This window comes from Rhamphochromis sp. 'chilingali' (assembly GCF_963969265.1).
Source record: "Rhamphochromis sp. 'chilingali' genome assembly, chromosome: 15".
Classification (NCBI taxonomy): Eukaryota; Metazoa; Chordata; class Actinopteri; order Cichliformes; family Cichlidae; genus Rhamphochromis; species Rhamphochromis sp. 'chilingali'.
The window spans coordinates 4,525,431-4,533,726 of record NC_137942.1 but is presented as its reverse complement, the minus strand read 5'-3'; the positions used below and the strand labels follow the sequence as shown (position 1 = coordinate 4,533,726).

At 42.1% G+C, this 8,296-nt stretch overlaps 1 protein-coding gene across 2 annotated transcripts in view; it reads left to right on the top strand.

Moving 5' to 3' along the window:
- The first annotated feature begins 1,165 nt into the window (after positions 1 to 1,165).
- The window catches only part of LOC308410657 (amine sulfotransferase-like), a 7,179-nt gene continuing 48 nt past the window's right edge, over positions 1,166 to 8,296 (top strand). Inside the window, exons 1-7 of one of the 2 annotated variants that reach the window (XM_080904168.1) lie at positions 1,166 to 1,297; positions 4,350 to 4,498; positions 4,592 to 4,791; positions 7,157 to 7,283; positions 7,653 to 7,747; positions 7,852 to 8,023; positions 8,105 to 8,296. The exon at positions 8,105 to 8,296 is cut by the window's right edge and continues 48 nt beyond it. In XM_080904168.1, coding sequence (XP_080760294.1) covers positions 4,357 to 4,498; positions 4,592 to 4,791; positions 7,157 to 7,283; positions 7,653 to 7,747; positions 7,852 to 8,023; positions 8,105 to 8,214 — 846 coding nt within the window. In that variant the 5' untranslated portion in view covers positions 1,166 to 1,297; positions 4,350 to 4,356 and the 3' untranslated portion in view covers positions 8,215 to 8,296. The remainder of the gene's footprint in view (positions 1,298 to 4,349; positions 4,499 to 4,591; positions 4,792 to 7,156; positions 7,284 to 7,652; positions 7,748 to 7,851; positions 8,024 to 8,104) is intronic. The other variant, XM_080904169.1, reaches the window with a different exon arrangement.

Sequence of the window (8,296 nt, the reverse complement as noted above, 5' to 3'; positions counted from 1 at the left end):
AGCCCTCTAGTGGGCTACTTAATAAACACTCATAATTGCAATTATCATAGTCACATTAGGAGCAATGTTAGACTGTTTTTTAGTGCTAAGTGTAATTTACATTAAATAGCAATTAATATGAATTACTGAAATAATTTACTCCAAATCCTCCTTAGCCACAGTTTATCTGAAATGTTAAAACACTTCCCATTCTCTGAACCACATTCTCAGTGTCCTAAGCTTTTTTAATAAATCACTCTTTTTGCAAAACATTGAACAGTTTTAATCATGTCTGTGAAGGTTCTCAGTCATCCATGTTAAACACAATTTACAATTTAGTAACTCAGTGTAAATCATTAAAACCACTGTGACTCATTAAAGGACATGTGCACAGTGACAGCCAGGTTGAGTCAAAGGTTGAAACCAACAAAGCATAGAAACAATCTGAAAATACAGTGGCTTGCAAAAGCATTCGGCCCCCTTGAACTTTTCCACATTTTGTCACATTACAGCCACAAACATGAATCAGTTTTATTGGAAGTCCACGTGAAAGACCAACACAAAGTGGTGTACACGTGAGAAGTGGAAGGAAAATCATACATGATTCAAAACATTTTTTACAAATAAATAACTGAAGAGTGGTGTGTGCGTAATTATTCAGCCCCCTGAGTCAATACTTTGTAGAACCACCTTTTGCTGCAATTAGAGCTGCCAGTCTTTTAGGGCAGCGGTCCCCAACCTTTTTTGCGCCACGGACCGGTTTATGCCCGACAATATTTTCATGGACTGGCCTTTAAGGTGTCGCGGATAAATACAACAAAATAAAACTAGTACCGGTACCGAAAAAAAGAAGATTTATTCATAACACACTTGAAAAGACCCAGGAAAACAGAGTTAACGATAAAAACGATAACAAAATAACGCTGAAAACCGATAAAAACCCTGAAAACCATACATTTCACACCTGAGCCTCAACTCTCGCGGCCCGGTACCGGTCCGAGGCCCGGGGGTTGGGGACCGCTGCTTTAGACAGTGCACCTGAAGATCAGGGTCTGAGTGGAGCCCTCTAGTGGGCCACCACACAATTAACCTGACAAATGTCACAGATTAAATATTAACTGTTTATTTCCTGGTTTGTTATCTACTACACATCTGTTTAACCGTCACCAGTTAATCTGTGACACCAGTTAATCTGGAACACCAGCACATGAGTTTGCACTCTTCCGTGAGAGTAATATTCCAGCGTGCAAAGTAAAGACAGCAGACAGTGTGAGGAGAGGTTCTGGTTCGGTTGTTTTGGAAAATCACTCAAGATAAGGTAAGGTTCGTTCATTTAAATTCGATTCTAAGCTTGATAAAAGTCTGATAAAACCAATGCCTGCAATTACTGTCATGAAAGGTCCCTGGAAGGCAGAATTTCCAAGGTTGCAGGCCAAAACCGCAAGAATTACATCTTATATTAAACCGGCTGCAGCCTCTGCACCTGTTACATGAGTTACATGTGCAAAATGCCTGATGATGTTTTGTTAATTCCTGCTGTTTGGGATGCTATAGTCCTCTTATTAGGGATGTTTTTGTTTTCTTCAATGTGGAGCAGTGGCTTTACTCTGAGCCCTTCCTGGATGGCTGAACTCCTCACCCTATGTCTAAGGGAAAAAGCTCATTTATGCTGTTTGAGTCAGTATTCTCATTCTTTTGGTCACTACCCAAAGCTTGTGGCTATAGGTGAGGGTAGGAATGTTGATCGGTTGGTAAATTTATCTTCACCACAGCTGACCAGTACAGTGTCTGTATCCCTGCAGCCCCAGCACCAATCCGTCTGTTGATCTCCCACTCATTTTCTCCACTCACTTGTGAACAAGACCTCGATATACCTAAACCACTGCAACATCTGCAATATATAGAAACAGAACCATGAGCTATGTGCAGTGGTGGTCCTAGCCTGTTTGGCGCCCTGGGCGAACACCCCCCCCCCCCCCCTCCTACACACACACACACACACACACACAAAACCTATTAAGGATTGTAACATAAAACTGGTGTATACACACACACACACACACACACACACACACACACACACACACACACACACATGAAGAGAGAGAGAGTATGCATAGTATGCAAACGGCTATCAAACAGCCATCATAATTCGTCATACAATGAGAACAGGACAAATCAACAATTGACAATGACTAATTAATATTAAAATCTGTAACATAATGTATTGTTTAGAGTTTAGTCTGTTACTGTTGCTATTTTTACCATTTCTTCTTGGAGCAACTGTAACCCACATAATAGATGCTGCCCTCTCCTCTCTGCGCCGCAAGCAGCAGGCGCACCTCGCAAACGAAGGGCGCCCTTACTCCCAGCAAATGGGCAATAGAAAACCGATCGGTGCTTATGCCATTCCCAATATGCGCTGGCATGACGTCGGGGCAGCATGAGTACGAGTATTTTATTTTATTTTTTGCTGATGCCTGTGATGCTGCCCCCCACCACGATGCCACCTCGGGCAACCGCCCGTGTCGCCCGTATCTAAAACCGCTACTGGCTATGTGTGTTGTGCATCTGCTAGGGCAGATCTCTACCGAAAAAAAAAAGCAGAGTGCATGCCATTAACAAAATACCGCAGCAATTTCTTTCACACTGAACGAGTCAGATATCAAACAGACCAAAAGAGGGCAATTTGGTCTTACAGGTTAGGAAACCTATTAGCTGAGAGCAGCACATATTTTCCCCATAAAACTATGAAAATAATCAGTGACAAAACGCAGCTGTGGCAGAGTCAAACAGCCACCGGAACAAGTCTGACTTATTGCCAGTTGTTACCTCCCCCCCTCACCACCATGGTGGGGGCAACACCAGACAACCTAAGCTAATGAACGAGAGGGACAACAGCGAGGTTAATAGTCAGACAGGATTTATTCATCATTTACCATGCCTTGACAATAAAATACTTGACAAAAGAAAAAATGCGGGGGCGGAGGACCAGGCGGTTGAGCCAAATCAAAGAAATTCACAAAATGAAAAGAGGCCAACACTCTCCCTAAAGTCTAAATAGAACAATAAACAAAACAAAAGGCCTGCCTAGCTGCTTGACAAAAAGGTCTGCCGCCCCATGCCAATAGACACGTGCCATTTTACTTTGAATTGGCCAATAGGTGGAGGCCTGACACCTGAAAGATAAGAGCTACAGAAAAACAACAGGGCTGCGTATCATGGCATGTAACACAGTGAAGCTCTTGCAATGGTTGCATAAGGATCGAATAAGGACCGAATGGCTCGTATGACAGCTCACATTCAAATTAAAATACATACACAGTACAACATGAAGTGAAATGTTTATTGCTGTGCAATTCCGGATCACTAAAAATACAAAAATAAAGTAAAATTCAAAATTAAGTATAAAATTAAAATGTAGAAAATGCAAAATTAAAAGGGTGTATGAATCAGTGGTGTGCAAATTTATATTAAACAGTCAAAAACAGTTATTGAGGTATATTATTGCTCTTCGTCTGGTTCCTCACCCACAGTGTTGGGAAGGTTACTTTTAAAATGTATTCCACTACAGATTACAGAATACATGCCCCAAAATGTATTTTGTAAGGTATTCTGTTGTTACTCAATGAGAGTAACATATTCTGAATACTTTGGATTACTTAATATATCGTTATGTTTTTTACAACTACACTGAACTATTGCTATGTGATTTTTTTTTTTTTACTTTTACTGAAGGCCACTCACCATATCAATACTAACTAGATTTTTTTCAAAATCTTAATATAAAACGAGTAACAGTATGGTGGACACATTAGGCAAGGCTGCACTTTTTGCAGTGATCTCGTATAGAAACTATTTCTGTATCAGTAATATGTTTTCTTTTTCTCTGTTGATAATCATGTGGAACTGCACATGATTATTTGCAGCTAGCAGGTTGCTTTCCATCAAGTCTATGCAGTCTATGAACTAACGCCAGCTAACGCCAGCTAACAATGTTAGCTTGGTGGCGAGTAGCATTCAGTAATTGTAATAAAAATCACACAGCAATAATACATCAAAGATACTGAGGTTTCGCCCATCCCTTTCTTTTTATGAAGTGGTGTTTTAGTTTCCAAGTAAGAAAACCATTCATGCCCGTTCACTGCTGGCCCTGTTATTCTGGCTCTGGGTCCATTGTGTAACTGACGCCACCAACATTAACAGGACGCTTACATTAGAGCTTCTTATTGCACCTTTTGTCTGGGTTTCCAGCAATCAAAATCAGAGTATTCCCTTACTCCCCAACACTGCTCACCCAGCATCAACAAACACCATGTGACTCACAGATTTTTCGTTCCTGTGTATATTTTTTTATCTGTCTTATGTAGAACCAGTATGGAGCAGATCAGAGACCGTGTTTTCAAGCATAAAAACTACAATTTTGTGGTCAGTCTTACAACTCCAGAGTACATAGACTCTCTTGAGAGTTTTGAAATAAAAGACAGTGATGTCTTCCTTGTCACTTATCCAAAATCAGGTTGGTGAAAAATTTCATACATTATTTATATTTGCTGTTTTGTGCTGGCCAGACTGATCCACTGATCACCTCTAATGTCTTTCCCCACATCAGGCACTGTATGTGCTCAGCAGATCATCATTTCCATCCACGAACTGGATGGGAATCAGACTAAATATTCAAACAACATGGAGAGGATGCCGTGGCTGGAGTACAAGATGGCTGAATACACTCTTCTTCCCTCTCCACGACTCTTCGCCTCGCATCTCCCTGAACACATCATGCCTCCAGGAGTGAAGGAGAAGAAGGCAAAAGTCAGTACCTTATAGAAGCTCAATTTTCTTCTGGTTTTTTTTTTTGCAAAAATAGAGCAAATTAAATTAGATTTGTACTTGCTAAGTTTAATTACATTTTTGTGATGTTACCTATTGGTCACTGAAGTCCAGTTTTTTGGGACTTGCACTTTGACACTTGGTAGCTTTTACAAACCAGCAAATCCTAGCAAATGAAAATAGAGTGGTTGATCTTTAATTATTTTCAAAACAAATGTTGTTTATTTGACAGTGTATAGGGTGCCCCAAGCAAGTGAGACTTAAAACAATGAGCCTCTAACACAATTTTGTAATGGGATCATAAATCAAGGAATCTGAGGGTCATTTTTATCATAGACTTCTGCACAAACACGTGGTTCCAGGTCCAAAAAGCTAGCACTAGCATTTGTTTTATTTTAAATAATTCTGTGTTTTTCCATCCGTCCATTTTCTTCTGCTTATCCGGGGTCCGGGTCGCGAGGGCAGCAGAACAAGCAGAGAAGCCCAGACCTCCCTCTCCCCAGCCATTTCCTCTAGCTTGTCCGGGGGAAAACCAAGGCCGAGAGATATAATCTCTCCAGCGTGTCCTGGGTCTACCCCGGGGCCTCCTCCCGGTGCGACATGCCCGCGAATCGCCACCTTATCGTGGTAAATGGTAAATGGCCTGCATTTGTATAGCGCTTTTACTAGTCCCCCCTAGGGGACCAAAGTGCTTTACACACTCAGTCATCCACCCATTCACACACACACTCTCACACACTGGTGGAGGCAAGCTAAAGTTGTACCCACAGCAGACTGACAGAAGCGAGGCTGCCATATCGCACCATCGGCCCTTCTGGCCAACACCAGTAGGCGGTAGGTCTTGCCCAAGGACACAACGACCGAGACTGTCCGGGCCGGGACTCGAACTGGCAACCTTCCGATTACAAGGCGAACCCCCAACTCTCAACTCTTGAGCCACGATCGCCCCATGGTGGTGGGCTTCCAGTGGTGGAGGGGTTTGTGTGTCCCAAGGATCCCAGGGCTATCCCTGGTAGGGTCTCCCATGGCAAATTGGTTCTGGGTGAGGGACCAGACAAAGAGCGATTCAGAAGTCCCCTATGAAAAAACCAGAGAGGGAGCAGTTCACCCTGCCCGGGATAGGGTTACCTGGGCCCTGCCCTGGAGCCAGGCCCTGGGGAGGGTGCCTGAGGGCGAGCGTCTGGTGGCCGGGCCTTAGTCCATGGGGCCCAGCCGGGCACAGCCCGAAAAAGGGACATGGGCCCATCTTCCTGCGGGCCCACCACCCGCAGGATTCACCGTAGGGGTCGGGTGCAGTGTGAGCCGGGCTGCGGACCAATCTCCGTCTACCAAGACTGGCAATTCTGTGTTTTTATTTCAGTATATTTTTTTTGTCCTTTTCCTTTCGTACAATGAGGTCATTGCAGAGTAAGGCTATGTTCACACTGCAGGCGAAAGCGCATCAAATCTGACTTTTTTGACCCTATGCGACCCATATCCGTTCATGGTATGACAGTGTGAACAGCAGAAGTCCGACATTTTCAAATCCGACCTAAGTTACTTTCGTATGTGGTACTGAATCCGATACATATCTGATGTTTTAGAAAGCGACTGCTGTTTGAATGGTCATGTCGCATTAAATCCGTCTTTTACGTCACTGACACAAGACAGATGCAAATTATCAGCGCCCAAGAAGACATTGTGAACGCTTCCTGGCCATCCAGTGAAACTTTTGGGAATACAACGTTGGAGAAACGTGAACATTTTATTTGTACTGTATAATCTGCAGATTCTGACAGAAATCTGCAACTATCCCTATCCTTTGAAGCATTGCTCCTCTCTAAAACAGCAATAAGGATCATTATTAGGCCATTTGTAAATAACAAAATAACTTTATAACTTAAAGCAAAATTGGGAAACGTAAAGTCCGAAACAAGTCTTTATATTAAGGACCATCTGTCAAACAATACTGTTTGGTCTGGGTCTAAACAGAGCGTGTTGTGTGTGATGTCTTCTTTTGCGCATGCAGGCCCCTTTGAGGGTTCACACTAGAGCGCATTTGCTGTCACATTTTATTTGTAGTGTGAACAAGCAGACACAAAAATCAGATTTGATCAAAAAATTGGAATTGTGCACTAAGACCTGCAGTGTGAACGTAGCCTAAGAGGTTCATCAAATCAAGTAGAAATAGGAGAAAAAGAGCTATAAAAATGTACAGGCTTTAAAACATATTTTAAAAGATATTATTTGAAATCAAATTTTGACCCTAAATTTTAAATTGTTTTTTTTTAAACTAATGACTTTTATAATTTTTACATTTAAGTAACTAACTGTTAATATTCTGAATTTTTTAAAAAATATATATCAGATCGTGTATTTGATGAGGAATCCAAAGGACAACATGGTGTCTTTTTATCACTTCAGCAAAGCCCTGGCAGCCCTGGAAACTCCTGAGAGCTTTGACCAGTTTTTTGAGTGGTACATAACAGGAAACGGTAAGTTTCCTCACTTTATAGTAATCAGTAATTGATTCATCATTATGTGTGGACCCTCTGTTAGAGGGCCTGCGCTTTAGTACCCAGTGATTTTGTGGTGCTGTGCTAGTATTTAGCACCGACTACAGTTTTGTGTGTGTGTGTGTGTGTGTGTGTGTCATGTGCGGATTGAGCACATTGACAAAATCTGTACTACATTCGGAGGCACACTACCACTGCATGATTAGCATGGGGGACTGATCATGCCTGCAGTCATGCTGTAGGTAACTACAGAGCTTACACTTGAGCTCCTCCTCTGACATGAGGGTTGTATGTGAACTCAATTAAATGACAATGCCAAATGACTGGATGCATTATGCCACTACACAGTTTTTGCGTCATCCTGGTTTGACCACGTCAGGGAGTGGTATTTAAACAGAGACCAGTACAACATCCTCTTCCTGACCTACGAGGAAATGATTTTGGTAAGATGTTTCTTCGCATTTTTTGTTGTTCCTAAGGAAACTCAAATAAAATATCTGGCAGAGTTTAAGGTTCTTTTTCTGTTGTGTTCCTGCTTTTCTTTCAGGACCTGAAAGGATCAGTGAAGAAGATCTGCAACTTCTTAGGGAAAAACCTGACTGAAGCTGCTATCAGTCAAGTTGTGGAAAAAGCTACATTTCAGAACATGAAGAATGACTCGAAAGCAAATTATCAGCATTTTCTGCCAGAGAAGTTCAGTGGAATATTCCTGCGCAAAGGTAGCATAACAGACCTGCAGCTGCTGTGCAGGTAAATGTGACTTCAGGGTATCAGGTTTTGTGCTTTTCTCTTCATTACAGGTCAGATTGGAGACTGGAAGAACACACTGACTGTTGCACAGAGTGAAAGAGTGGATCAAGTCCTTCGGGAGAAACTTGGTGATTTGCCTTTAAAGTTCATCTGGGAATAAGCAGAGAAACCCGTCTCCCAGGAGTTTTTAAAGCATTGATCATTAAGTGCATTAATCAGAAAACCATAAAAATGTGTTTTTC